The sequence below is a fragment of the Odocoileus virginianus genome, chromosome 32 (assembly GCF_023699985.2).
Source record: "Odocoileus virginianus isolate 20LAN1187 ecotype Illinois chromosome 32, Ovbor_1.2, whole genome shotgun sequence".
NCBI lineage: Eukaryota > Metazoa > Chordata > Mammalia > Artiodactyla > Cervidae > Odocoileus > Odocoileus virginianus.
Genome location: NC_069705.1, coordinates 10,345,335 through 10,370,148, shown reverse-complemented (window position 1 = coordinate 10,370,148; position 24,814 = coordinate 10,345,335). Strand labels below are relative to the sequence as shown.

General features: G+C 35.3%; 1 protein-coding gene and 1 long non-coding RNA gene across 6 annotated transcripts in view; one reads left to right on the top strand and one right to left on the bottom strand.

Annotated features, from left to right (window-relative positions):
• LOC139032573 (uncharacterized) overlaps window positions 1-24,814 on the bottom strand; it is a 178,355-nt gene that overhangs the window by 81,951 nt on the left and 71,590 nt on the right. The gene's annotated exons all lie outside the window — the stretch shown is intronic.
• LOC110126549 (disintegrin and metalloproteinase domain-containing protein 5-like) overlaps window positions 1-24,814 on the top strand; it is a 122,124-nt gene that overhangs the window by 28,460 nt on the left and 68,850 nt on the right. For all 5 annotated transcript variants that reach the window (XM_020876255.2, XM_070459857.1, XM_020876257.2 and 2 more), the window contains 5 exons: window positions 6,762-6,833; window positions 7,032-7,195; window positions 7,985-8,066; window positions 17,675-17,811; window positions 20,417-20,600. In XM_020876255.2, the coding sequence (XP_020731914.2) occupies window positions 6,762-6,833; window positions 7,032-7,195; window positions 7,985-8,066; window positions 17,675-17,811; window positions 20,417-20,600 (639 nt within the window). The remainder of the gene's footprint in view (window positions 1-6,761; window positions 6,834-7,031; window positions 7,196-7,984; window positions 8,067-17,674; window positions 17,812-20,416; window positions 20,601-24,814) is intronic.

The window sequence follows — 24,814 nt, the reverse complement described above, 5'->3', positions numbered from 1 at the left end:
TTGGGCTACAAAATCACTATGGACCGTGACTGCAGCCATAAAATTAAAAGATACCTGCTCATTGGAAGGAAATCTATAACAAATCTAGACAGTATATTAAAAAGCACAAGCATCACTTTGGCAACAAAGGTCCATATAGTCAAAGCTATGGTTTTTCCAGTAGTCGTGTACAGATGTGAGAGCTGGACCATAAAGAAGGCCGAGCACAGAAGAATTGGTACTTTTGAATTGTGGTGTTGGAGAAGACTCTTGAGAGTACTTCAGGGGGATCAAGCCAGTCCATCCTAAAGGAAATCAACTCTGGATATTCACTGGAAGGACTGATGCTGACGCTGAAGCTCTAATACCTTGGTCATCTGATGCAAAGAGCCGACTCACTGGAAAAGACCCTGATGCTGGGAAAGATTGAAGGTAAAAGGAAAAGAGGGCAACAGAGTATGAGATAGTTAAATAGCATCACTGACTCAGTGGACGTAAGTTTGAGCAAACTCCAGGAGATAGTGAAGGACAAGGAAGCCTGGAGTGCTGCAGTCCATAAGGTAGCAAAGAGTCATCACAGCTTAGTGACTGAACAACATCAAAATAGGAGAATTTAATTGTATATAAATCATATCTCAATAAATTTGATCTAAAATTTTGAGTTGGGTAACACTAAAAAACACATACTTCAAAAAATTTATACCAACTTTATCACTATGTCATACAGAAAGAAGAATGCAATATATGCATTATCAGTTAGCAGAAAGTGATACTGCCTTATTTACATAACCATATTCAGTATCTTCCTAGTAAGAGTTATATGCATTTTGGAAAAAAGAACTCTGGTGAATCCTCAAAATTTTTGATTGTCACCTTATAAGCAATTGAGGCCTTTTTTGTGTAGGTGAATCCAGTTGTTCAATATTTAAACTATCTGAACATAAAATACTGAAGGTATAACCTTGAAATCATATAGAACCTATCTGCTTAAAATATCTTATAGCAAAAATCAAAAGGAAATACCATGCGGGCATGAACAGGAAAAATAGAAAGCTATAAATCAGCTTCATTTATTACAATAATGGAATGGATTAAATATTTCCATTAATGTGCAAAGAATCTCAATTTAGATGACATTTGTGAGGGTTTAAAAGTAGCACTATTAGGTATAAAATATTTTTTAAAAGACTAGCAAAAGTGTCAAGATTAGCTGTTAAAAAAAAAAATCCAGATGATATTACTAACAGATAAAGTTTGGGATAGAACAGTGCAAGTAGGAGAATGAAAGAAATATTTTATATTGAATGTTACAATTCAAATTAAAGATGATTTTCTAATAATGAGCATTTAGTAATGAGTAAATTATGATGAAAGTATAAAAATAAAACCTCTGATAGTAATCAGAAGAATCTAAGAAAAACTAAAGAATGCGTGCATGTGTTGTGTGTGTGTTAGGCTTTAACAGATAGACAGGAAATAAATTTTAACATATAAAGATCAAATTATTTATCAGCTTGCTTTACTAAACACTTACTGACCTTTTTAGTTTATGAATGGGTACTGTGCATGCATGCTAAGTTTCTTCAGTCATATCCAACTCTTTGTGAGCCCGATTGTAACCCGCCAATTTCCTTTGTCCGTGGGATTCTCCAGGCAGAATACTGGAGTGGGGTGCCATGCCCTCCTCCAGGGGATCATCCTGACCCAGAGATCAAACCTGCATTTCTTACATCTCTTGTATTGACAGGTGGGTTCTTTAGTGCTACCTGGGAAGTCCATTAATGGATACCAAAAACATACACTGAAATGTCTATAGATTATATATAGAAAATACATGTAAATGTAGTCATCTCTTGGTCACAAGGAAAACACCAATAGTTTTATAAAAGTAAAAACCAATTTTTCAAAAACTATCATAATATATTAGAACAATAGAGAATAAAGAGGTAAGGGAAAATTAATACAACTTAAAAATTAAATACAATTTTGAGTAATTTTTCAAGGCAGAGAAGAAAAACTATAGTTATTAGATATTTAATGTTGTGGGCTTTACTGGTGGTTCAGACAGTAAGGAATCTGCCTGTAATGCAGGAGACCCAAGTTTGATCCCTGGGTTGGGAATATCTCCTGGAGAAGGAAATGGCAACCCACTCCAGTATTCTTGCCTGCAGAATCCTATGGACAGACAAACCTGGTAGACTACAGTCCATGGGGTTTCAGAGTTGGACACAACTGAAGCAACTTAGCACATATAATATTTTAAAAATTTGGAGGATATGTATTAATTGAAAGAGGCTAAGTTGTGCTATGGTAAAAAATATCCTCCAAATCTTAATGGCTAACCATAGTTTAATTTTCATTCATTCAATCCGTGTCAACCATGCTTCTGGGTGACTTTCCAGGACAGCAGATTTCCATGTGTTGGCTCAGTACTAGAGAGTGCTTAGATATTTTGGCATTTCTAGATTGACTGTTTCTTTTCCAATTGCCAAACCCATAGAAGTGCTGATTAGAGAGATGTGAGCTACATTAAGGAAATGCTTCTCGGAAGTGACATGCATCACTTTTGCCCTCATTGTCTTGGCCAAAGTGAATCGGCTGGCTGTGCTTGCCTTTAAAAGAAGGGTTCTTGAATTAGATACTACACTTGATCTTAGCCAAAATGAATATGAAATTGGGCAAATTTTGAAAGATGGTGAGGGACAGGTAAACCTGGTGTGCTGCAGTCCGTGAGGTTGCAAAGAGGTGGACATGACTGGGTGACTGAACAACAATTTGAGTTAAAAGAGAACTGAATATTGCTAAACAGGGATGATGCCTGTCACAGAGGATAGCGTCAAAGCTAAACAGTGAGGAAATCCATATTCTTAAATAGCTTCTATTAGAAAAATAAGAATGAAAAAATTTGAATGAAGCTTTCAGCTTGAAGTTATTGAAAAGATGAATAGGCAGAAAGTGTAATTAAGCGAAAAGACAAAACATGTTATGGTATTAAAAAGGATTAAGATGGTATAACTGTGGCCTTGGGGGAGATTAAAACAAACAAATGCAAATTTCACAAATTCTCCAACGGAGATAAGAATTTAAATCTTCATATTGTACATCCTGATAGTTCAGATGGTAAAGAATCCGCCTGCAAAGCAGGAGACCCCTTTTCAACTCCTGGGTCGGGTTGATCTGCTGGAGAAGGGATAGGCTACCCACTCCAGTATTCTTGGGCTTCCCTTGTGGCTCAGCTGGTAAAGAACCCACCTGCAAAGTGGGAGACGTGGGTTCGATCCCTGGATTGGGAAGATCCCCTGGAGAAGGGAAAGACTACCCACTTTGGTATTCTGGCCTGGAGAATTCCATGGACCGTATAGTCCATGGGGTTTTGATAGCTTACGGTGAATGATGTCGGATTCGTGACCTCCAAAGAAGATTTAGCTTTGGGACCAGTGGCCAAGCTTTATCACTCAAGAGCTTTTGTGTAGCAGAGTTTTATTAAAGTGAAAAAGGGACAGAGAAAGCTTCTGACACAGACATCAGAAGGTAGTGCCCCCCTCGACAGTGCTACCGAGGGAGTTACATACTTTTTGAATTAGTTATTGCAATAAATCAGAAGAATGTCTCACGGTTGTAAAGATCTTACTACACACACTCCCATAATTTACATTTTAAGATAAGAGGATTAGCCAGAAGGTTTTCAGAAAGGAGAAACTGTCCTCAAGCTGGATACACTGTTGTTATACAATCCTTAGTACAGAGTTTAAACTGAGTTGTTTGGTGTGTAATCATCAGGCTTAAAGAAAAAAATGTTTTATGTAACTAAGACTAAGGAATGTAGAGAAAAAAAGATGTTTGTCCTTTCCTCCTCCTTGAGAATTCCAGACCCCATCTCCTCCTCAGGGACCCGGGACTTTTTATCAACTAGCCTAGGAATTGACTGTCAGTCGCAGAGTTGGACACGACTGAGCGATTTTCGCTTTCACTTCACTTTCATTGTACATCTTAACACAGTCAAACCCAGGTGGTGCTAGGGGTAAAGAACCCGCCTGCCAATACAGGAGACATCAGAGACTCAGGTTCGATCGCTCGGTTGGGAAGATCTGGAGGAGGGCACTGGCAACCCACTCCAGTTTCCTTGCTTGGAGAATCCCATGGACTGAGGAGGCTGGAGGGCTGCAGTCCATAGGGTTATAAAGAGTCGGACACGACTGAAGCAACTTAGTACACACGCATGCATATGTCAATTATATTTCAAGAAAATGAAAATATAAGAATCTGAATGGATCAATTGCAAGTGTTAAATATAGATAATTTTAGAGGAGAGTTTTAAAAAAATGTTTCAGGAAAATATAATTCATAAGCTAATATAATTCTAGAGTGTAGAAACAACAAGCAACTTAATTTTAGTTAGTGCTTTAATATATAGTAAGCAACATTCATTTGCTCAACTCTGATAAAGTATGCATGCATACACACATGACCCATAAGGCCATATTTCTGAAAGCTACAAACTTCTAAACAAAATATTATATTAACTTTGCTAGTATATTAATAAAATGTAATTTTTATTCAAGGAATATAATGATTGCTTAATATTAAGTAATAATGAAGTGTATTGCTTCAATACGTCAGAAGACAAAAATGATTATTTTGGTATGCTTCATAAAGGCTTTGTATAGAAATTCAACTTTATTTTCAATAAGTTTTACAAATGGGAATGTTTATAAGTGTTTCTCAACATAATCTAAAATATCCATCTTAAGCTGGACACCATTTAATGATGAACTATTTGAGGATTTCCAGTGAAAAATCATGAACAAAGCTCACATTTCTGATATCACCATTGTTTTTTAACATTTTCCTGGCATTTTTAAGCAGTTAGACATAGAAAGAGCTGATTGGAATAAAGAAGCATTAAAAATACAAGTTACATGGTGATGTCAGAGGATGTATCCTAACAGTATCCATGATCACTTTATTTTTTATTTTTTTAAATTTTTTATTTTTTTCCATTTATTTTTATTTGCTGGAGGCTAATTACTTTACATCATTACAGTAGTTCTTGTCATACATTGAAATGAATTAGCCATGGATTTACATGTATTCCCCATCCCGGTCCCCCCTCCCACCTCCCTCTCCACCCGATCCCTCTGGGTCTTCCCAGTGCACCAGGCCCGAGCACTTGTCTCATGCACCCAACCTGGGCTGGTGATCTGTTTCACCCTAGATAATATACATGTTTCAATGCTGTTCTCTTGAAACATCCCACCCTCGCCTTCTCCCAGAGTCCACAAGTCTGTTCTATACATCTGAGTCTCTTTTTCTGTTTTGCATATAGGGTTATCGTTACCATCTTTCTACATTCCACATATATGTGTTAGTATACTGTAATGGTCTTTATCTTTCTGGCTTACTTCGCTCTGTATAATGGGCTCCAGTTTCATCCATCTCATTAGAACTGATTCAAATGAATTCTTTTTAATGGCTGAGTAATATTCCATGGTGTATATGTACCACAGCTTCCTCATCCATTTGTCTGCTGATGGGCATCTGGGTTGCTTCCATGTCCTGGCTATTATAAACAGTGCTGCGATGAACATTGGGGTGCACGTGTCTCTTTCAGATCTGGTTTCCTTGGTGTGTATGCCCAGAAGTGGGATTGCTAGGTCATATGGCAGTTCTATTTCCAGCTTTTTAAGAAATCTCCACACTGTTTTCCATAGTGGCTGTACTAATTTGCATTCCCACCAACAGTGTAAGAGGGTTCCCTTTTCTCCACACCCTCTCCAGCATTTATTGCTTGTAGACTTTTGGATAGCAGCCATCCTGACTGGCGTATAATGGTACCTCATTGTGGTTTTGATTTGCATTTCTCTGATAATGAGTGATGTTGAGCATCTTTTCATGTATTTGTTAGCCATCTGTATGTCTTCCTTGGAGAAATGTCTGTTGAGTTCTTTGGCCCATTTTTTGATTGGGTCATTTATTTTTCTGGAGTTGAGCTGGAGGAGTTGCTTGTATATTTTTGAGATTAATCCTTTGTCTGTTGCTTCATTTGCTATTATTTTCTCCCAATCTGAGGGCTGTCTTTTCACCTTGCTTATAGTTTCCTTTGTTGTGCAAAAGCTTTTAAGTTTCATTAGATCCCATTTGTTTATTTTTGCTTTTATTTCTAAAATTCTGGGATGTGGGTCATAGAGGATCCTGCTGTGATTTATGTCGGAGAGTGTTTTGCCTATGTTCTCCTCTAGGAGTTTTATGATCACTTTAATAGTAAACCTTTTATTAAAGATTTTCCCTCCTTATGCATACATTTTTTAGTTCATGATTATATGTATTATTTTAGAAATAAGTACATTATGAAATAACACAAAAACTTTTATGATTCAATTTTCATGAACAGTAAATAATGCCACAAGTTAAGTGCATCAGACATTATTTAAAACATTATTTACATGGGAACACATGTAAACCCATGGCTGATTCATGTCAATGTATGGCAAAAACCACTACAATATTGTAAAGTAATTAGCCTCCAATTAAAATTAAAAAATCATGTTATTATACATTTTTAGTCATCTCTTATGTAAATAACAGATTTAATTAATCTATTCAAAGTATTATCCATGCATATGCAAAGTACTATTAAATTTACTTATATAAATATAAATAAGCATTTCATGGAGTTCAGTTGGAATGTAACCTTCTGGCTACTTTAGTATATATAGCATATTGTACATGTGTGGTATATTAATAGTATCCATTATTTTTAAATGATAATGTATCTTTTTCAGTTTGATTACATGGGCTCTGATATAAACACTGTAACACAGAAGATTATTCAGATCATTGGCCTTGTTAACACCGTAAGTTTTTTAAAATATTTTAAAATTTTATTTTGTGAAAATATAGGTAATATGAATTGATGTATGTAATATTTTGCCATACTTTTGAAGAGTTTCCAAATTCAAAATACTGAATTAAATGTCTTAAATATACCTTTACAAAAATTTAATACAATGTTCAAATTTATATAAAAATTTTCATTTATTTTCTCCATTTAGATGTTTATCCAGTTAAAACTTACTGTTAGAATATCTTCCATAGAGATTTGGTCAGATAAAAATAAAATTTCTACTGAAGGACCTCCTTATAATGTTTTATATAAATTTTTAGACTGGAAGTATAAATTTGCCTCCCAACCTCATCATACTGCATACTTATTTGCGTGAGTATAGTATCTCATATTTCTATAAATAAATAACCTCAAGTGATTTTATATATTAATTATGAAAAATAAGCATTTACTTAATGTATACTGAGTTCTGTAAATTTGGTAGACACCATGGGATGAGGAAAAAATGCAGGTTAAAATATTTGTCCTCAAGTAGCTAATATGAGATAATACTTAAAAACTTCTATCAACTGAAATAAAATTACCTGAAAAAAGTAAAGTTACATAAAAGTATTGAAATAACTAAAGGAGGTTAATTATGAGTGACACTTTTTTTTTTTACTTCTCTTGGCTTATAAACTTTTACCACCTGTTATCTCTACATTCTTTTCTCTCATCTGATTAATTTTTGTGATTTTATTTTCTAATCACATGAATATCTAGATTCTAATGCAGAGAAAACCTATTTATGCTTAGTAATAGTAATATGCTTAATAATATGCTTAGTGAAAAGATAAATGAGGAGGTCACAGAAAATTGAATTTTTAGGGTCATAAATGTAGAGGGAACCTGAATAAAATTATAAGCATTAGTCAATGGCATTTTGCATAAATTATCATGCCTCATACTTCTTATTATTCTGGATATTTATCAGATTGAGTGTTTACAGATATGTATTGAAACATTCTTATCATTAAAAGTTTGAGAAAAATATATTCAAATAGTAAAATTTAGTGTAGCATTGTAGTTAGGATATCATAGTTGTTAAATAATGTTTGCTGCTGTGAAAATTATTAATAATGCTATTGAAAGGTAATTATAAAGAAAATTGTTATTTTTTAGCTTCAAGGAAAATCCTACTTTTATAGGAGTCACAGTTCCTGGAGAAATATGTGGTAAGATTGCTACTGGAGGAGTTGCTCTGGTACGTAATTACAAACAAGTTTGCTCTGATTATTCTCATGTTCCAAAATTTCCTAAATATTTCAAGGCATGAGTATATATATTGCTAAGTTTGTTCATCCTTTAATAGTATTATTATTACTAATTAGGATCATAATTAAAAATAAATTGTATATAATTTCTTTAAAAATAAGAATATTTATAAACTGAACAGATTATAATTTATTGTTTCAAAAAGCATTTGGCCTTTGTAAGTCCATTTAATAGTTTTGAGCAGTGGTATGCTTGCATCAATATTTATTATAGAATCAATGCTATTTTAATATTAATTATTAAACATAGTTTCCTCAAAATTAATGACCAGAAACATCAATAAAAAGAAATATCAAATAAATAGCAAAATAGCAAAAAAATCATTTTCTTCAAAATTAATAATTCATATACATTCATATGCTTTTTAAAATTAAGTGGCATAGATTATTTTTCTGTTTCAGGGTAACTTTTATTACTGTATTCAATTCTTTGTTATGTGTTTAACAGGAAGCAGGCTGTTGCTGGAAGGAACAGTCATCAGATATTCATAATCTGTTGTTTTCTACTGAGTTTTATCCCTTTTACAGCAAGCTATATAAAAAGTAGCAAAGGGAGCTAATTACAGTGGTCCAGAAAAATAAGGCTACACTGTGATTTTTATACTGACCCACTTATATATTTAGTTGACTTTTAGTAGTGTGTACAGTGATTCAAACTGCCATCCACAGAACAGACAGATTTAAATCTGTACTGGCATGTACTTGCTACCACAATTATAAAAGACATATTGATTGATTAGATAAATCTAAAGCCAGTTCTGAAGCTTATTTATTACCATAGCTAAAGAAGAATCAGGTATTTCCCAGGAATTTGGTTTTATTCTCAATCTTTGCTCTTGGTCTCCTTTCACCCAGAGCCTGAGGAAAGGCCAATATTTCTGTTTTTGTGCCAGCGCCATACTATTCTGACAACTATAGCTTTTTTTTTTTTTTCCCTCTAGTATGAAGTCAGGGAGCCTGATTCCTGCAACTCCATTTTTTCTTTCTCAAGATTGCTTTGGCTATTCAGGGTGCTTTGTATTTCCATAGAAATTGTATAATTTTTTATTATCAGTTCAGTTCAGTCTCTCAGTCATGTCCAACTCTTTGCGACCCCATGAATCACAGCACGCCAGGCCTCCCTGTCCATCATCAACTCCCGGAGTTTACCCAAACTCACGTCCATCGAGTCGGTGTTGCCATCCAACCATCTCATCCTCTGTCGTCCCCTTCTCCTCCTGCCCCCAATCCCTCCCAGCATCAGAGTCTTCTCCAGTGAGTCAATTCTTCGCATGAAGTGGCCAAAGTATGGAGTTTCAGCTTCAGCGTCAGTCCTTCCAGTGAACACCCAGGACTGATCTCCTTTAGGATGGACTGGTTGGATCTCCTTGCAGTCCAAGGGACGCTCAAGAGTCTTCTCCAACACCACAGTTCAAAAGCATCAATTCTTCGGCACTCAGCTTTCTTTATAGTCCAGCTCTCACATCCATACATGACCACTGGAAAAACCATAGCCTTGACTAGATGGACCTTTGTTGGCAAAGTAATGTCTCTGCTTTTTAATATGCTATCTAGGTTGGTCATTACTTTCCTTCCAAGGAGTAAGCGTCTTCTAATTTCATGGCTGCAATCACCATCTGCAGTGATTTTGCAGCCCAAAAATATAAAGTCTGACACTGCTTCCACTGTTTCCCCATCTATTTGCCATGAAGTGATGGGACCAAATGCCATGATCTTAGTTTTCTCAATGTTGAGCTTTAAGCCAACTTTTTCACTCTCCTCTTTCACTTTCAAGAGGCTTTTTAGTTCCTCTTCACTCTCTGCCATCAGGGTGGTGTCATCTGCATATCTGAGGTTATTGATATTTCTCCCGGCAATCTTGATTCCAGCTTGAGAACTTTTTATTATAGTCCTGTGGAAAATGCTGTTGGTAATTTCATAACAATTGTATCAAATCTGTAGACTGCCTTGGGTATTATAATCATTTGACAATATTGAGTATTCCAATCCAAGAGCATGTTATATCTTTTCATCTGTTTATGTCATCTTTGATTTCTTTTCTGAGCATTTTTAGTTTTCTGAGTACAGGTCTTTTGTCTCTTTAGGTGGGTTTACTGCTAAGTATTTTATTATTTTTGATGCAGTGGTTGCTGTCAGTTGCTCAGCCATGTCCAACTCTTTGCGACCTTATGTACTGCAGCACGCCAGGCTTCCCTGTCCTTCACCGTCTCCTGGAGCTTGCTCAAACTCATGTCCATTGACTTGGTGATGCCATCCAACCATCTCATCCTCTGTCGTCCCCTTCTCCTGCCTTCAATCTTTCCCAGCATCAGGTCTTTTCTAATGAGTCGGTCCTTTGCATCAGGTGGCCAGAGTATTGGAGTTTCAGCTTCAGCATCAGTCCAATATTCATTCCAATATATCAGTCCAATATTCATTCCAATGAATATTCAGGGTTGATTTCCTTTAAGATTGACTGCTTTGATTTCCTTGCAGTCTAAGGGACTCTATACTTTATTCTGTTGATCTTTGTGTCTGCCTTTGTGCCAGTACCTTATTGTTTAAATGTCTTATTCAGGCTTAATTGACATATATTAGTTTCAGATGTAAAACTTAGTGATTTGTTATTTGTATATATGGCAAAATGATCACCACAAAAATCTAGTTAATATCTATCACCACAAATAGTTACAGAATTTAATACTCTTTTGATTACTACAGCTTTGTAATATAGTTTGAAATAAGGAAACATGATACCTCCAGCTTTATTCTTTCTTCTCAAGATTTCTTCAGCTATTTGGGGTCATTTGTCTGTCATTCAAATTTTAAGATTGTTTTATTTTGGTGAAAATTGCCATTAGAATTTTGATAGAGTTTGCACTGAACTTGTAGATGGCCTTGGGTAAAATGGACATTTTAACAATATTAATTCTTAACAATATTAATTCCATGAACATGGAATATCTTTTCACTTATTTGTATCTTTCTCAGTTTCTTTCCTCATTGTCTTACAGTTTTCAGTGTATAATTCATATCTTTGATTATATTTTGTTCTTTTTAATACAGTTGTAAATGGGAGTGTTTGTTTAATTTCTTTTACTGATTGTGTATTATTAATGTCTAGAAACACAACAGACTTTCTTATATTGACTGTGCCTAGAAACTCAACTGAATTAATGTATTAGTTCTAACAGGATTTGTGTGTGTGTGTGTGTGTGTGTGTGTGTGTGTGTATAGTTTTAGGATTTTCTATGTATAATATCTTGTAATTTGGCAATAGTGACAGTTTTACTTCTTGTTTTCCCATTTTGGATGTCTTTTTTTTCCTTGTCTCATTGCCCTGGCTAGGACTTCCATACTATGCTGTATAAAAGTGGCGATAGTGAGTGTTTTTGTCTTATTCTTGTTCTTAGAGGAAAAACTTTTCATCTTTTTAACAGTGAATGTGATGTTAGGTGTGGGCTTGTTGGATGTGGCCTTTATTGCTATATGTTACCTTCATACCCACTTTGTTGAGAGTTCTTAAAAATCATAAATGGATGTTGACTTTCGTCTATTTTCTATTCATTATCCTTGTTCCCTGTTTTTTTTAAATCTTCCATTTTCTTTTTTTTGCCTTCTGTGATTTTAACTGCACATTTTATATCACTTCATTTTCTCTCCTTTCTAGATTAGTTATTACATTAAAAAATTTAAGCAGACACCACAGAATTTATAATATATACATTTACAAGTACTTTTATTGTAATGTAGTTTGAATTAACTACACTAAACTAACTTAAGTAAAGAACAAGCTAATCTACTTTGAAAAATTTTCAGGGTTACCTGGGATATGTTTTCATTAGGCATAGAAATACATGCAGATATGAGAATGGCTGTCATCCAGAAGTTTACCGTACTTACAGTTCCCTAGAAACAAAAAATATGCTACAGCCTTCAGAGGCCACATAAAGAAGCACCAGGTTTGACCAAGAAGCATAGGAGGCAGAGGGAAATGTGGTCAAGAGCCTCTTATGGTTTCATTGGGAAGAAACAGGAGAGGTTAAACAGGACTCCAGTTGGCTAGTTTCAACAGGCCATGAGGCATAGAGGCTGTCCTTAGATGTCTGGTACCTAGCCCTGGTGTGACCTTGGCAGGTGGATAACAGGGTGATGTATGTGAGTCTGATAAAGTGGATGCTAAGTTATATGGGCTCTGGATTGACTGGTTTGTGTATGAATGGTGCATTTGTAGGTGAGTTGTCTACTTTGTGAAGCAATTGGAGAACTCTTAAGAGGGGCAGTCCTCCAAGTTGGTAGGGTCCTAGATATGAAAGCATCAGAATACAGAAAATGTGATATTAATAAAGTTAGTCCTATTGTGCTTTGAAATGTTATCAAACTTTTGACATAACAGAAGAGACTTTTAGAGCTTAGGGCATAAGTTTTGCTAAACAGCATAGAAAACATTTTATTATGAGAGTTAAAAGGAGAAACACAAGTAGAAGTGTAAGGATTTCTTGTAGGCCAACCTGTAACTAAATTTCCCATTTGTATGAGGTTAGCAAAAGAAATATATCTGAAATTTCTAGAGTCTCTAAGTGTTTGTGCAGTTATAAATTGTATTAAAAATTGTATGTGTTTTTTTGGACAGTGATATCCTGGTGTATTTGGGGAGTAAAAGTGGCAAGTCAGTCAGGCAATTTATGCTGTCAGAGAGTGTCAGCAGATTAGTTTGGTAAAGTACATATAAAGATTCATGGTTTTTGTATGTATTCAAAGGGAAGCGGTGGTCGTGGTGGTCATGGTCAGGGACGTAGGGTGGGAGGTTGTACAGTGGTAGAAAACTAGAGAAAGTAGTAGGAGAAGGCACTGGAGAGTGAGTGCTCTCTCCTTAGGGTCAAGGGGGTTCACTGATACAGGGCAGGTGATTCCTAGGGAAAGCAATAACCTCCACCAGTTTTTAGAATAGCACAGATTTTCGTTTAGACATGGAGTGTAGGGATATATGCTTTGATAGAAAACAGATAAGTATACCTTTGTCATGGGCTATAAAGAGAGCAAGCTCAGGAAATGCAATAGAGCCCCTAATATCAAAGTAAGAAAACCATTACATGACCTGTGTGCCATTTGCACTTTGGGAGCGGCAGTCCCTGGGCATGCCTGGGGTGCTAGTTTTAGTGTCTGTGGAGAAGTGGTCTCCATGCAGGATGCAGAGTCATCTCTAACAGGCAGGTCTTAGGCTGGAATGATATCATTTGAGGTGATACCCTCTCTAGCAGTGAGATCCTGGACCAGCGCAATGTTGTTTGGGGTGTAGAACTAGGATATCCTTTTAAAGGTGATACTGACTTGAGTCAACGCACATTTTATTTTCGTGGCTCTGTGGTATTAAAATGATGCTAAAGGCCTTGTGTCATTTGAAGGCAATGCTGGGCCTGTGACTTTGACTTATAAACATCTGCTAACTCAAGGGGCTTATGGATACAGAGCAAGCAAAAGTGACGGCACCTCTGCAGAGAGCCTGGCTGGCACAGCCCCAGTTATGTGTGGCTTGATCTAAAAGTGTTCAACAGTCTAAGGTTTTGTCCTGTTAGATGATGGCAAGAGTTCTGTTATAAATAGGTTTTAAATTATATGACCTGATTTTGGTGTATGTTTTAAGAGAAAGTCAGGTTCTTTGCCATTTGAAATATTTATATCTGTGTTTAGGGCTCCATAATCATGCTGAAGGCAGACACCCTAATTTGGCCAGTCAGTATGGGCCTTTTGCCTCAGTTGTTGCTTTGGTTGATGAGAGGCGAGCTGGTGAAGTCTTTGGTTTGTAAGGTTTGTATTAGCCAAACTTGAAGGTATGTGGGCCTCAGCATTTTCCATGTCTGGTTGGAAAAATGGCTTACTTGAAGGATTTAAGTCTCCAGATTGTAAACCAGTGAAGATATTGAGACCAACAGTAATGAGATGAACAGTCAAGAATGTTGTATAGCTGCACTTGAGGGGCTTTTGTTCTTCATTTATTTGTTTTTGTGGTAATGAAAGTTCAGGCTCAAATGGATCTCATAGCAGGTTAGCAACTGCTTAGACCATGAGGAAATCTGTGGTTAATAGAACTCAGAAGAATATGTATCTGGATCTGGTCTCCAACCCTTATGGGTTGGGGCAAGATAAAAAGTTTCCAGCAGGAGAGGAGACATAATTAAAGGGACTTACCAGTGAGTCTTTATATACATGAAGACGAGACCTAACCCCCTTTAAATATAGGGAAGGGAAATGGAAAAATGTTTTAAAGTTTGTGTGGTGTGAGTCAGGCAAAGATCCTTGAATTAAGAGAGATTAAGAGCTTGGGCCATGTAGATACCCATTTAGGGGTCAGTTTGATGGACCAGAATTTGAAAAAGAATTGTCTGAAGAAACCATTATGTCTCTCAATTAAACCACTGATCTGGACCCTATGCAGACATAAAAGTTTTATTGAATGCCTTTTCCAAGAGATCAGAGTTATGTCTTCTGATAAATAAAGTGTGTTCCTTGGTTAGTATTTTTCTTTTCCTTGGTTACCATTAATGATGTCTGTAACTTTGAAGAGAATAAAGTGTTTCCTTTCAAGGGTTTCTGTTTTGTCCTAAGAACTACTTTTGATCAAAACCTGGGAGCCAAACAAACAAACAAACAAACAAACAAACAAAAACAAAAAACCTGGGGACCTAGAGAGTGTCATACTGAGTGAAATAAGAGAAATAGAAATATCATTTGGCATCCCTTATATGGAGAATCTAAAAGGAAATGATACAAATGAACTTATTTATGAAACAGAAAAAGACAGGCTTAGAGAATGAATTTATGGTAACAGATATGGGGGGCAAGGTGAGGAGAAGGGATAGTTAGGGAGTTTGGGATGGACATGTACATCTTCTTCTCTGAACTGTTCTTGCCATTCCCTCAAAATGCCACCTTGCTCTTGATGCATCAAGAACCCAATAAATTTTTAAGAATACTATTTTTAGAGCAGTTTTAGGTTCACAGCACCATTGAGATGGAAGTCTATGTATTCCTTTCACGTGCACATGCACAGCCTTCTTTGGTATCAGCATCACTCACCAGGGTGGTATACTTCTCACAATTGGTAAACATACACTGACCCATTAAGATCAGCCAGAGTTCATATTTGCCTTGGGGTTCAATCCTGGTGTTCTACATTCTATGGATTTGGTCAAATAATGACATGTATCCATCATTATGCTATCATACACAGTATTTTCACTGCCTTAAAAATCCTCTGTGCTCTGCCAGTTAATTTCTCCCCTCCCCACCTGCAACCATGGATCTTCTATTTCTTTCCCCTAGAATGTCATATAGTTGGAATCATACAGTATATAGTCTTTGCAGGTTGGCTTCTTTCATTTAGTAGTGTGCACTTAAATTTCTTCCTTGTCTTTTCATGACCTTGCAGCTCATTTCTTTTTAGGGCTGAATAATATTCCATTGTCTGAAACATGCCACAGTTTATCTATTCACTTACTAAAGGACATCAGGAATGCTTACAAGTCTTGGAAGTTATGAATAAAGCTGCTGTAAACATCTATACAGATGTTGGGAATGACCCAAAAGAAAACAACCATGCCTACTGAGGATGTTTTAGTTATCTGTCACTGTAGATAACTAATTAATTATCTATCCTATTGCTATGTAACTGGTTGTACCAAACCGTATCACATGGAAACAACATAGTTCTGTGGATCAGGAATCTAGGAACAGTTTATGGGTGAAATTAAGATGCTAGTTATGATACTCTCAAGGTTCAACACAGAGGGAATTTGCTTTTAAGCGCTATCATGTGGCTGTTGGAAGAACTCAGAAAATATTTCCCAGCTCACTTCTGAGGGCCTCTCCACAGGTCTACTTCATGATACAATAGCTGTCTTCCCCCAGGGTGAATGAGAGAGAAAGACATAGGATCCAAGAAGTTGGTTTTTTTATATTACTTTTCTTGGAAATGATTTGTTGGCTACTTATGACTTCTGCTTTATTGACTACACCAAAGCCTTTGATTGTGTGGATCACAACAAACTGGAAAATTCTGAAAGCGATGGGAATACCAGACCACCTTAACTGCCTCCTGAGAAATATGTATGCAGATCAAGAAGCAACAGTTAGGACTGGACATGGAACAACAGACTGGTTCGAAATCAGGAAAGGAGTACATCAAGGCTGTATATTGTCACCTTGATTATTTAACTTATATGCAGAGTACATCATGCAAAATGCCAGGTTGGATGAAGCACAAGCTGGAATCCAGATTGCTGGGAGAAATATTAATAACCTCAGATACGCAGATGACACCACCCTTATGGCAGAAAGCGAAGAAGAACTTAAGAGTCTCTTGATGAAAGTGAAAGAGGAGAGTGAAAAAGCTGGCTTAAAACTCAACACTCAGAAAACTAAGATCATGGCATCCAGTCCCATCACTTCATGGGGAAAGAGATGGGAAAACAGTGGAAACAGTGACAGACTTTGTTTCCTTGGGCTCCAAAATCACTGCAGATGGTGACTGCACCCATGAAATTAAAAGATCCTTGCTCCTTGGAAGAAAAACTATGACCAACCCAGACAGAATATTAAAAAGTAGAGACATTACTTTGCCAACAAAGGTATGTCTAGTCAAAGCTATGGTTTTTTCCAGTAGTCATGTATGGATGTGAGAGTTGGACGATAAAGAAAGCTAAGCGCCGAAGAATTGATGTGTTTGAACTGTGGTGTTGGAGAAGACTCTTGCGAGTCCCTTGGGCTGCAAGGAGATCAAACCAGTCCATCCTAAAGGAAATCAGTCCTGAAAATTCACTGGAAGGTTTGATGTTGAAGCTGAAACTCCAATACTTTGGCCACCTGATGTGAAGAACTGACTCATTGGAAAAGACCCTGATTCTGGGAAAGATTGAAGGCAGGAGGAGAAGGGGATGACAGAGGATGAGATGGTTGGATGGCATTACCGACTCGATGGACCTGAGTTTGAGCAAGCTCTGGGAGTTGGTGATGGATAAGGAGACTTGGTGTGCTACAGTCTGTGGGGTCACAAAGAGTCGGACAATTCAGCGACTGAATTGACTGACTGAATGACTGGAAATGACGACCTGTCACTTCTGCTATATTAAATTAATTAGAATCAAGTCAGGAAGTCTAGCCTATAGTCACTGGAATGGGAATACATAGGGACATAAATATCATTGGGACCTATTTTAAAGACTGTTTACTATAAGGAAAATGTACGATTGATTATTAAAATATTATAATAGCATTTTGTTTAAAGTAATTCAAAGAAGTAATGCCTAGTGGTGGTTAAGCCCTATTTTATTTGCTAAGATAGCTGGTATTGTCAATTAATAGTATCTTGAAATGAAAGTGTTTTGTTACTCATCCATCCATGTTTAATAATCCTTGTATAACTCTCTTATATATGTATCTGCATAAGTATCTTGGCTGCATTAATGAATTTTATATACTAATTTTTGATTAAGTACATAATTTTTTATAACTGAATATGATCCTTAGCTAACTAATTTTCTTTTATTTCCCTTATATTTAGTATTTAGTGGGTTTATCGTTGGAGTCATATGCTGTCAGTATCGTGCAGTTGCTTGGCCTTAATGTGGGAATGAGTTATGATAATACTGAGATCTGCCATTGTTCAGGGGATGTTTGCACAATGTCTCCAGAAGCTTTGTAAGGCAATTTTCTTTATTAAATACACACTACTTAAACTTTTTTTGGGGGGTTGGGAACTTTATGTTTCTATTAATCAAACTGAATTAATTGATAGTTATAGAGAACTATACCCAACTTTAGGATACATATCCTTTTCAAGTACAGATGGAACATACACCAAAATAGTCCCAAATCCCCACACCTCTCCATGCCTCAGGACATTTCTCTTCCTCCTTCCTACCTTCCAGAGTCTGACTTCAGTTTTTATCTGCTGGCTAGATTGAAGGTACCCTCTGGGGCACTACATGTGAATTGTGTAACTTCAGTGATTTGCATGAAATCAAATGCTTTAATATTTGCATTATACAATGTAAGGATGAATAGTGCAATCCATGTGAACAATTTTTTTTTAATTTAGAAAGACATTAAGTTGCAAATAAGTAACTATGCCTCACTGAGAGAGACTACTGAAAAAAGGAAAAAGGTTTTTTTTTTTTTAAATTAATAGCATTTAAGGGGTCCTGCATTTCCATTTTGCATTGGTTCCTGCAAATCATGTAGCCACTCCTGGTTGAGCCATATGGCTACCAAGACTTAGTATGCTCAGTTTGTTTAATCTGAATTATTCTGTGGATGTAAAGTTACCTCATATTGGTTTTAATCTGAATTTTCGGGGAAGCTAATGATGTTGAACATATTTTCATGCTTTATAGCTTTGTGCTTTATATCTTATTTGAAGAGCCTATTTAAACATCTGTCTATTAAAAAAAAATAACTTAGATTTTATATGTTCTGGCTACTAGTTCTTTGCCAGATATATGATTTCTGAGTATTTTATCCTTAGGGTACCATTTTTAAGATAACGTTTTTAATTTTGGTGAAATACAGTTAGTCAATTTTTTCTTTATGCATTGTGGTTTTATAACTCTTATATTCAGTTTTGCAATACATTTCAAGTTGATTATTGTGTATGTGTTTAACTTTATTTTAATTTTTGCTCTATGGATTTCCAGTCATTCCAATAGCACTTGTTGAAAAGACCTTCCTTTTCCCCACTTAATTGCCTGGGTGACTGTAAAAAACCAACTTACATTACTGTGTGAATTTTTATTGGACTCTCTATTTTATGTCATTAATCTGTATGTTTATCCTTATAGAAAAGCTTGCTATCTTTATTACTGTAGCTTTATATTCAATTTTTGAAATCAGGTAGTTTAAGTCCCCAAGTTTTTTCATCTTTTCCAGAATTGTTTTGGGTATTCTAGGTCCTTTGCATTTTCTTAAACATTTTTTTTGTGGGATTTCCAATTCTTATGAAAACTTTTGAGATTTTTAAAATTTGAAATATTGATTATTTATCACATTATGTTAGTTTCAGGTACATAGCATAATAATTATGACTTTTGGTGAATACAAGTATATAAATCCCTGAATCACAATGTTAATCAGGCTATGCCACATTTCCATCTGCATGAAAATTTCTTTTGTGAGCTTTGCTGTGCTTAATCGCTCAGTTGTGTCCGATCTTTGTGACCCCATGGACTGTCGCCCGCCAGGTTCCTCTGTTTGTGGGGATCCTCTACTTTAATGTACCTGATTTTATGACTCACTTACATGAGTCTATAGATAACTCAAGGTGTTCCCAAATGCCTCTAAAATGTCAGAGCTGAACTTCCAAACTTGTTTTGTCTGGAGATCTTGTCAAGGCTTGAGTTTAGGCTCTAACTGTTACAATTGATGGAGAGAAGATTCTAGTTTAGGACCGAGGTTAACCAACAACGAGCCATAGGCCAAATTTTGCTGCCTGACTGTTTTGTAAATAACTTTTTTAGGTTTCTTGTTTCACATGTTGTTTACGGCTACTTCTGCACTGCAGTGGCGGGTTGAGTAGCGGCAACAGTGCATATGTCACATGGGCCTATGATGTTTACACATGGCCTTTCACAGAAGCGTTTGTCAAATACTTGTCTAGGGCATAGTCTTTACTTTTAAACCACATTCTTTCAAGTGTTTTAGTTGGATGCGAAGATATTAGCAAACTACTTGTAACAACTTTCTCACTGTGTCAGGACATATCCCCACTGTCCCGCCCACGGCATAAATTAAACAACAGATTCTTATTCGAAAAATGCTTAATTACAGAGAGCAAGAGCGCTCAAAAAATATGCTCTTGAAGGTAATACAGACATGTTCATATTTGCACTTAAATAAAAAATACAAAAATGATATTAAATAAATAAAAGTATGTTCAATATTGAGGCCAAAAATTTTAACTGCAGTTGTTTGACACTAGAATTAAATAAAGAATATCACAGTTTCTGTGTTTAAATATTTAATAAGGATCATTGGAGAGGTAAATAATTGTTCTTTAAAACAGCGTGAATGGCCAAAGATTTTTTTTTATTACAAGAATTTTCTTGCTGAAAATTTAAAAGTGTGTTAAACATCTTAGCATTTTAAAAATGCTTTTATATTATTTTATATGTGATTATTATTTTCCATGAGAATATTGCTTTCTAAATCTCTCTTCAAAGCATCATATATTGGGAAATATATATATATATATAGATAAAGAGAGAGAGAGAGCAATAATTTTTGTCATACTGATGTTTTTATATTTTAGACAATCTGGGGGTGTAAAGGATTTTAGCACCTGCAGCTTGGATGACTTTAAATATTTTGCTGCATATTCTGGCATTGAGTGTCTTCATAAAATCCTTCCTGATGAGCCAGTTTACAAACAGAGGAAGATGTGTGGCAATGGGATATTGGAAACAGGTGAACAATGTGATTGTGGCACTGTAAAGGTTAGTGGAAATTATTTTCAAATTTTATTTCCCATACATGTGAATGAGAGGTGGAAAAGAAGGTAAAGAAGAAGTTTAGTTTTTAGAAGAATATTTGAAAAAAAAGCAGATGGAAGCCTTTAAATTTTCTCATTTTGCCATTTTTGAAGTGGAGAGCAAGCATCTTTTAGTTAATATTTGTCTTCAAATTTTGCCCTTTTATATTCTTTAGTATGTTGTGCATCAGCTCTAATCCTATAATTAGTGACCTCAAAGAGTGTATAAGGGGGTGAATAAATATGCCTTTAACAACAAGCAATAGCAAAAACAGTCAAGAACATCTAAAGATGAGACTGTTACCACTGGAATAGAAAATATATTATTTGCTATTATAGGGAGAAAAATTTTTGTGTTGACAGGTTATCCCCAAAAAAAATATTTTAAAATGAAATCTATCACTTGCAGAAGACATATAGAATTAAGAGCAAACCAAAGCAAAGATGAAAGATGATAGAAGAGCAATAGATAGAAAGATAACAAAAGAGTTCTTTTTACACTATATTGTGTACATATATACACACTATATATGGGTATGGATGTATTTATGTATATATATGCACATTTATGTATCTGCATGTATGTGAATATATATGTGTCTGTATGGATCTCTATGTATGTGCATCTGTATAATAACCATGATAGCACTAAAGATGAAAGAGTTGAATTAAACTGGTTCAAGGTTTCTATAATTTATCTGAAGGAAATCAGTATTAACTCTATATAGATTATAGTATTTTAAAAATACTTACTGTAAATCCTAGAGCAAATATTTTAACATTATGCAAAGGTATATAAAAAAGCCAATAGAAGAATTAAAATAAAATACTAATCATAGCTCATGAACAAAAAATAAATCAAATCATGGAGCAAAACCAAGATGAGACAAATAAGAAATAAGCAGCAAAATGATAAACTGACATACAGACATATTAATAATTAATGTAAATAGGCCAAAATCTGAATAAAAGCAGAAACTGTCAGACTAAATAAAAATGAAAAACAAATTACATGCTATCTGTAAGGATTGTATTTTAAGCCCAAATGCCTTCTAAGGTAGAAAGTAAAATAGCAGAGAAGAATATAACTGGAAAACAGTAAATATAAGACAGCCAAATATATTTAGTTTTTAAATGCAAAATACAAAAATAAAAAATATGTGTAACGCCTAGACAGCATACTAAAAAAGTAGAGGCATCACTTTGCTGACAAATGTCTGTATAGTCAAGGCTATGGTTTTCCAGTAGTCATGTGTGAATCTGAAAATTGAACCATAAAATAGGCTGAGTGCAAAAGAACTGATGCTTTTGCGTTGTGGTGCTGGAGAAGACTCTTGAGAGTCCCTTGAACTGAAAGGAGATCAAACCAGCAAATCCTAAAAAAAATCAACCCTGAATAGTCAGTCCTGGAAGTACTGATGCTGAAGCTGAAGCTCCAATCCTTTGGCCAGCTGATGTGAAGAGCTGACTCATTGGAAAAGACCCCGGTGCTGAGAAAGATTGAAGGCAAAAGGAGAAGGGGGCAGCGGAGGATGAGATGGTTAGATAGTATCACTGACTCAATGGACATGAATCTCAGCAAACTCCAGGAGATAGTGTAGGACAGAGGAGCCTGGTGTGCTGCAGTCCATGGGGTTGCAAAGAGTTGGATACAACTTGAGTGACTGAACAATGACAGTGACATCAACATTGACAAATGCTTCAAAAAGATAAAAGTGTATAAGGAAGACATAACAATAATAAGTATATATGATCATATGTATATATATATGTATGCTTAAATATATGAAAAACATATCATAATTTACACATATATTAGATCTTTGGGCATCTTGAAGCAAGTACTGGTAGAACTAAAGGGATATAGTGACAAATAAATGATCATATTTGGAGGTTTATTTCATATCTGTCAGTAATTTATAGAACTAGGTAAAAAATCAGTAAGGATGTATAAGACCTGAACAGTACTATCTACCACCTTAATATAATTGATATTTATAGGCCAATAAATAAAGGAGGAGGAAATGGCAACTCCACTCCAGTATTCTTGCCTGGAGAATCCCTTGGACAGAGGATCCTGGCAAGCTATAGTCCACAGGGTTGCAAAGAGTCAGACATGACTAAAGCGTCTAAACATAGGCCAATATATTAGACAACTAGATTTAGACATTCTTTTTAAGTGCACTTGTAATATTCATCAAGATAATTGGAAGGCATTCAATGCAATTTACCACAGTCACAGAATAGATGAAGAAAAAAACTTGAGAAAATTTAGCAACAATTCATTATAAACTCTCTCAGCACTCCACCAATAGAAGAGAACCTCCTCACTCTAATGAAGTACATCTCTCAAAAACTTGCAACTATTATCACACTTTCTGGTGAAAGACTCATTGTTTCTCCCTAATATATGGAGAAAGACAAAAAGATTCATTCTTCCTGTTTCCATTCAACACTGCAGTGGGTGCTTCTGCCATTGCAGTAAGGCAAGACAAAGAAACTCACAATGAATGAAAAGAAAGATTAAAACTGTCTTTAGTCAAATTATACTGGGCCACATGAGTAGAGATTCCTAAATAATCTACTCCCAAAAGCTTCCAAAGCTAATTAATGAATGCAAATGGACTAAAATTCCATAGATTTCTATGTAAAAACAATAAACAAATGGAAAATGAACTAAAACATGCAATTCCATATACATTGTCTTAAAAACATTAAGTAGAGATAAATTTAACAGAATACATGCAAGAGCTGTGCAGTAAAATCTTTCATTGCTCAGATAAATGAAAGATTGAAATGGAGACGTATCCCACTTTCATGGAGTGGGAGATACAGTGTTGTTAAAATGTCAGCTCTGTATCATAATACCAATCCAAACTCCACCATCTTTCTGTGGAAATTTACAAGCTAATACTACAATGTATCTGGAAATGCAGATGCTAAAACAGTCAAAGCAAAAGAACAAAGATGGAGCATATTTTATGAAAATTTCAAAATTGTTTATAAAGTTATAATAAGACAATATGGTATTGGCCAAAGCTTAACTATATCCCTTAATGAAACCATACAGAGAATCCATATATAAAACATTTACATGGTTAATTGATTTTCTGCAGTATATTGAGGCAGTTCAATGGGTGAAAATCTTTCCAACAAAAGTAATGTATGAACTAGAAATCAATGTACATAAAAAACATTGATATGTCATCATACAGAAAAACTAACTGAAATGAATCAAATATTTAAGTATAAAAAAGCAAAAATCCTAAAGCTTTTAGAATAAAACATAGGAGACAGTCTTTCTGACTTTGTGATAGGCAAAAAATTCTTAGAGAAGGCAAATAAGAATGAGATTTTATAGAAAAACAATGTAAGTTGTACTTCATCAAATTTATTGAAAGAAACTTTTTCTTTCAGGCTCTGTTAAGAAAAATAAAATGATAAAGTCTGAAGTAGGAGAAAACATTTATAATTCATATGTGTTCAAACATATATATGCACTGTATATATCTGTGTATATCAGAAGCCAATTCAAAGGACTTTTATTCAATTACATAGAAAGATAAAAATTATGGTTTTTAGTCTGACATGTGAGAAGCTTAGAAGTCACTACTTAGTCTTTGCAACAAGTAAAAAGCTCTCACATCCATCAGAGAAGTGAGGTCACAGAGCAAACAACTGCCCCCCCAAACTGGAAAAACCAACAGGTGAATGCCGAGAATCACAAATACTGGAGTAGTAACCTATAAACTAAAACCTTTTCGGGACCAACATCTCGGTAGGAAAACCTAAACTGTAACTGACAAATTTCTGGAGGCTTAATGTGAACTCATAGTTTAAAACTCCTTGGGAACACAGTCATAGGAAGGCCCTCACATGTTTATGAGTTTTACCTCCAGAAACTTGAACTGGTTCTCACAGTGAATACTGGAGAAAAGTCTTATGTTTCTGGCAGAAGGAGAGGAAAAGGAAATTTTTGAAATTGCCAGAGCATTCTCTCTTTAAGAAAGGGGAAGAGAAATTAAGGAAGCAATTCCATTCACCATCTCAACGAAAAGGATAAAATACTTAGGAATAAGTCTACCTAAAGAAACAAAAGATCTATATATAGAAAGCTGTAAAACACTGGTGAAAGAAATCAAAGATGACACAAGCAGATGGAGAAATATACCATGCTCA